Below are 5,939 nucleotides of genomic sequence, written 5' to 3'. Positions count from 1 at the left end.
CTGGGGGTGTGAGGGGACCCTGTCAGCTGGTCCTGTCTGGGTGACTGTGCCATCTCAGCAGCCAGGGGGGAAGACCCCAAAAGAGGTGGGAGGCGAGTTCTGGTGCCTGCAGTGTCACCTGCAGGCCTGGTGGCAGAGGTCAGGTCCCCTGCTATCTGCACCCAGTGTCCTGGTCTGAGGCATGAAGGAGGTGGCTGAAGGCACCAGACAAATGAGGGGATGCCCAGTTGAATGTGGGTGTCAGGTAAGGAGGGCACATGCTGTAGCAGGAGGATGTTCTGCGCAATGTCTGGGACCGACTTACCCTAAACGATGGTCTCTTACTTATCTGATACTGGCTGTTAAGTGGGCAGCCGCCACGGTTATTACGGATGAGGGCGGTGATCTTGGTGCACAGATGGGGAGTCAGGGGCCCGGGAGCTGGGCCTAGACCCCTGTCCAGGACTCACCTCCTTCCCACGGGCTGTGTCTCCCTGTGGCCCAGGGCCCTGACAGGCGGGGCTGAAGGTGGCTCTGAGGAAAGAGCCTGCCTCCACGGTGCTGGCCAGCAGGCTGGTGAGGGGCTGGGGACACAGGGAGTCCTTGAGCTCATGCTAGGTGTCCCCCACCCGAGAAGGCAGGGCTGGGAGGAGCTGTCAGCATCTGCCACGAGCACCTGTCTCTAAATCTGGTGGAGTCTGCTAGAGCTACTGGGCTGAAATGGCTGGGGGAGAGCAGGGAAATGGGGATGGCTGGGGGAGGGACGCCTGCACAGACACCTTGGAAGTGGGGGGGAAGGGGTGGATGGGATGCTCATGGCCGAGGTGCCTCCCTGAGCCCTCAGGTGCAAGGATGGCTCTTCCATGACCACATCCAGGCAGGGTGGGGGCATCATGGCAGCTGTGCCCTCCAGCCACCTTGCACTCAGCTAGGAACACTCTGTGTGGGGGGAGGGGAAGAGAGATAGTGTGGAGCCTCTCCTCCCCCCACTTCTCCACAAACTGGTGGTGTTTGTGGTAAACCCAGGGACCTGGGGAGGTGGCCTACAAGAGGAGCAGGAGCCGGCAAGGTCAAATGCGAGGTGTCCAGCCTGCATAAAGGGGGTTTGAGGGTGTGTCAGCAGCTGCCTTGCCATGACCTCCTGGGCCCTCCTGCTCCTCGCCTCGGTGCTCCTGGGCACCCCAGGTAAGGACATTCCCCATGTGATCCTGGCAGCTCCTCTTTAGCTGAGGGTAGGGACAGTTCTGGAGAGTGATTTGGACTTGATCACCTAATATGAAGTCTTTGCGGAAGGTAAGAGGGAAAGAAAGACAAGCTTGGGAAGGGATGAGATTTTTTTCATTTTAGTTCATTCTGAAAATTTACATGCGTGTTTGTGTGTGTGTGTGTGTGTGTTTGCGTGTTGGGAGAGAGAGAGCGAATAGAGATAGAGGCACTGGTAGACAGAAAGGTTTGTGCAGATGGTAAAGTTGGAGAGTATTATCTTCTCTTCCCGTTTCCAGAAAGGTCTTAAAAGCATGTCTTTTCACAGAGCCTGGGTCAAGGCAGCCCCAGGGCAGTGTGAGGACAGGCCTCCTGGGCCCCTGTCCAAGCCCCACCCCTGTCCGGGGCTCTGGCCTCCTCCTGGGCTCCCCAGCAGCCAGGAGTTCTGACTTCCCCTCCTCTTCCACGTGTGGACAGATGCTGATGCTGTTTCTTCCACAGGTCTGACCTATTCTGGTCTGATCCCTGAGGACCATGATGACCTGTCCAAGGCTGACATTTGTCAGGAAGAGCAGTTCTTCAGGAGACTGGCCCAGGAGGCTGCCCAGGTTCTTTGCTGGCTCCCTGCTCACGTCCCGAACCCCTCCTCGTTTTCTGCATCCAGGGAGCACCAGGCGATAGCTGCACATCTGTTTGGGTGGGGAGGGGGGACAGAGCAGTGGGCTGAAGACGCTGCTCTTGTGCACACTTGTGCCTGTTCAGGGGGGCTACCTTGGTCTGTCTGGGCCCTCCCCTGAGAGGCCCCTCTGGGGTCTGACCAGAGAACACAAGGGGGGCAGGAGTTGGAATGGAGAAGGTGCAGTGGGTGTGGGACAGGTTCTGGGTGCGTCACCCGGCTAAGCCCACGAGGAAGGTGAGCTCGGGCCAGTCAGCTAGCTGGTCCTAGGCCCTACAGGACAGAAAGATCATTGGTCATCCTGCTGGCCTAGGAGGATGCAAGGGCTCCTTTCTGAATCTCTGCTCAGGATTCTAGGGATTTCTGAGAAACCACTTTGGGGATCTTCTTTTTTCTGACAGAGTGACCCACGGTTCAACCGATGTAATTTTTGTCGAAAGATCATTAGTTGGCTGAGGACCTGCGTGGGACCGTCCCAGATTCAGGTGATCTTCAGATTTGCGGAACCATCTGAACGACCATCCGGGGTGGTAGTAGGGGCTGGGGACAGGCACCTGGGGCGAAGCTGTTCCCTGTTTGGGTGAGACCTTCTCAACAGGGTATCTGAGGTCCCCCCCCCCCGTGTCTGGGGAGGGACTACAGAGAACCATTTGAAATTGGGATGCTCTGGGAGCAGGTAAGGATGCTTTCTCTTTCATTGTCAAAGGAAACTTGTAGCCAGGAGAGGTAGGAACCTTTCCCCTGTGGTCGTACTGCATGTGCCCACGGGAGAGCCTATGAGGCTGGATCCAAGGGCGTCTGGGTCAGGGTTGATGAACCCCAGATCTGTCACCTCTAGCTGCATGGCTGGGCCAAGTGCTAATGCTTTCTGAACCTCAGTTTCCTTCTCTGTGCAATGGGATGGATATTAATCCCCCAACCACTTCCTTAGTCCTTTTTGAAGGAGCTGAGGGGTGGGATGAGCTGAGTTCCCCATCTGGCCCTGAGCAAGTGCTGACCAAGTGGATGTGTTCCTCCCAGGAAGCCTCGTTTCACCCTCCCTCCCTCCTTCTCCTCTGTTCCCTGACCCTGCTCAGCTTCTGGGTGCTGCAGGGCCCACCCTCAGCCCTGGGCACTCAGCTGTAGCCTCTCTCCTGCGATGGCAGTAGACGATACTGCAAAATGGAACGTGCCATGGCTCAAAGCTCTCTCTCCTAACCTTCCCCACCCCACCTGAGCCTGAGCCCTGCCAGGCCTGGGACTCAGAGGCCTCTGTAGGCAAACTTGACTGTGGGTCGAGCAGCAGCGAGCACTGTGCTCCACACACAAGACAGTGGGCCTGGGGTGATGATGCACCAGGGACTGACACAGGACAGAGCCAACTGTCCTTGTCTCCTGAGCCCCTCCTGGCCAGGCCCGGATCAGGGCTTTGGGCCTGGGAATGAGGGGTGATCCAGGTCTCTCCAGCCTCTGCTTCCATGGCCACCTGACACCAGGTCCTCCTCCCAGCATGCCCACAGTTTGAGGTGCCCAGGGCCAGTAGCTGCTAGGATCTGTGGGGGTGGTTGGGGCAGAGCACAGCTAATTCTTGTCTCTGGTCATGGTGCTGTTTCTACTTCAGGGAGCCATTGAAAAGGCTGCAACAGCGGTGTGCTCAAAGATTCCAGCGGTGGAAAATGTCTGCCAAAAAATCATCACCGGAATTTTGAATGGCATCGCCCAGTTTATCCTGAATGGTTATCCCTACAGTGATATCTGTGTGACACTCAGGATGTGCAAATCTCAAGTAGGTGAGTACAGAGGTAACAGCAGGGACCCCTTCCTGGAGGGTCCAGATCTCATCCCCAATTATATGCAACATGGTGTAAAAACATGGAAATACATCTGTCATAGACAAGTTCATAAGCAACTCATACATGTCCCTCCTAGCGCCCTTGTTGTGACACATTCCTCCCCTCACTGTGTGGAAGTCTGGAGAAGTTTTGCAGGTGGGCTGTAACAAGAATGGTTGCGAAATACTCATGAAGAATCTGGGCTTTTAAAATTTTTTGTAAAAAAATTTACGTAGTCTCTACATCCATCGTGGGGTTTCAACTCACAAACCTGAGAGCCAGAGGCCCAGGTGACTCACTGAGCCAGCCAGGTGCCCCAAGGGTTCAGGGTTTTCTCTCAGGCTACCGTGGGTGACATCAGGGCTCCATCTCTGGTCAGCATGCACTTGAGCAAGTAGCTTAACGCCTGTGAACTTGAGCGTCTCTACCTGTGAAGGGGATAATAATCCTGATTCCTTATTTTGAGTAACGCTTGAGTGAATGATTATGTGTAAGGAGGTTACCACCAAGGAAGTGGCCTCAGACTGGGCTAGGCATAGACGACAGAGGCCTGACTGACACCTGTCCCCAGCCCAGCAGCGGTTCCTGGGGAACAGGAACCAGGCACCATCTCGCCCAGGACACCCGGGGCCCGAGAGCCGGGCTCGGGAACCCCGCTGGCAGGGAAGCTCTGCAGCCTCTCCCTCCAGGGCTGCTCAGGCTGCGCCCACAGATCAGGCTAGGGTGGTGGGACCGGGGGCAGGAAAGGCCCCTTAGTGTCTCTGGCAGCCAGTCTTGCCTTGACTGAGGCTTTGGGACTTGATGCTGGCAGATCTGGGGTCACCTCATAATGCGAGGTCCCCACCTTCCTGTCATTGGAGCCTGTGGTTTCCATCTCCAGAACCCCAAACCCCCTCAGGCTCCTGATTGGGTTCCAGGATGTAACTCTGGGTGTGATCAGCAGGGGCAGGTGGCTCTAGTGCACATTTGCAGGGACCCCACCCCTGCCACAGCTGTTTCTTCTCCCCACTCCAGGTGTCCAAGGAGCTAGGACCTTACTGCACCCCGGGGAGAAGCACAGAGTCTCCAGCAAGCACCGCCAGCTCCTGCCTTCCTAAATCCAGGACGGACCCTCCAGTTTCTCTCAGCTAGCTCCCTGCAGTGTCGTCCCCTGGCAGGAGAATAAAATATCTTGCAAGATTTGGCCACAGCTTCTGTTCCTTTGGGGGACTGGAGGGGAGGGGCTCGGAGACAGGCTTGGGTGACTTATGCACTCACTCAATGAATGTTTATTGCATGTCCCACACTCTGTTGTAGAAGCTGAGGATGTAGCGGGGGACAAGACAACGTTTGCAGGTCTCCCACATATACATGAGATGCTTATGATGCCCTCACTAGAGATACACACTCCTCTCAGAGCCGGGGACACAGTGAATATACCCCAGAAGCTCTCAGACCTTCGAGGGTGAACAACAGGCTTGTAGTTAAGAGGGCTCTCGTCCTAAGGAGCTGAAATGCGTTCTAAACTTCTGTTGCTGCTTTGGGAAGTTTAATATTTAGGATTGTTTTGCTTGGGAAGCAATAGAAATCTTAGGTCCTTCAGCCTTAAATGAATAAGACAATTTATTGGATGAAATGAAATCATTATGCAGTCTATAGCTGGCTGCAGGCACAGGATGATCCAGAAATGAGTAGTGTCACCAGGCTTCAGTCCTGTTATCTCTGCTATTGTCTACATTCCTCCCACCTCTGTATAGTGAGATTGATCTCAGGCTAGCTTCCATCTGGGCAGCAGCAATGGCCTCATCAGGTCCACACTTGACATTTCATACTGTGTCATCCAGACAGAAAGAGAGTGTTTGTTGATTCTACGTTGTACCTGCTCCCAGTGAGGGGAATGGAGGCTTCTTTTCCAGAAGCCCCATTAGACATCTCTGTTCGCACTGACTGGAGTAGGCCAGGCACCTATTTGGAATCCATCCCTCGGTTCCAAGGGCATGGGCGACAGGATAGCATGAGCAAGTCAGGACACACCCCTGGTGCAGAAGTGGGGTTTATCCTCCTCAGTCACTCAGGGGAGAATGGACATGGTACCTGGAAAGGGATGGTAACTATAGAGGGAGTGAATGTTGGCCATCACCAAAAGCAATGGTGCATCCACCAAGATTCAACCCAAGAGCAGTTCAAGGATACTCTCAGTGGTGAAATCTGGGGCAAATGGAGTATTAAAATGGGTAAGGACAACAGTAGGTTGTCACTCATTGTGTAACGTAGAATCCATGAACAGTAAT

General features: G+C 54.8%; 1 protein-coding gene across 1 annotated transcript; it reads left to right on the top strand.

Annotated features, from left to right (window-relative positions):
* The first annotated feature begins 1,071 nt into the window (after window positions 1-1,071).
* LOC129510878 (antimicrobial peptide NK-lysin-like) lies at window positions 1,072-4,766 on the top strand. The gene is made up of 5 exons (XM_055327152.1): window positions 1,072-1,164; window positions 1,684-1,790; window positions 2,260-2,343; window positions 3,459-3,627; window positions 4,684-4,766. The coding sequence occupies exons 1-5, from the start codon at window positions 1,113-1,115 to the stop codon at window positions 4,764-4,766; spliced, it is 495 nt and encodes a 164-aa protein (XP_055183127.1). The 5' UTR covers window positions 1,072-1,112.
* The last annotated feature ends 1,173 nt before the right edge of the window (window positions 4,767-5,939 follow it).

Source organism: Nyctereutes procyonoides, unplaced genomic scaffold (assembly GCF_905146905.1).
Source record: "Nyctereutes procyonoides isolate TBG_1078 unplaced genomic scaffold, NYPRO_anot_genome, whole genome shotgun sequence".
NCBI lineage: Eukaryota > Metazoa > Chordata > Mammalia > Carnivora > Canidae > Nyctereutes > Nyctereutes procyonoides.
This window is presented reverse-complemented; position numbering and strand designations above follow the sequence as displayed.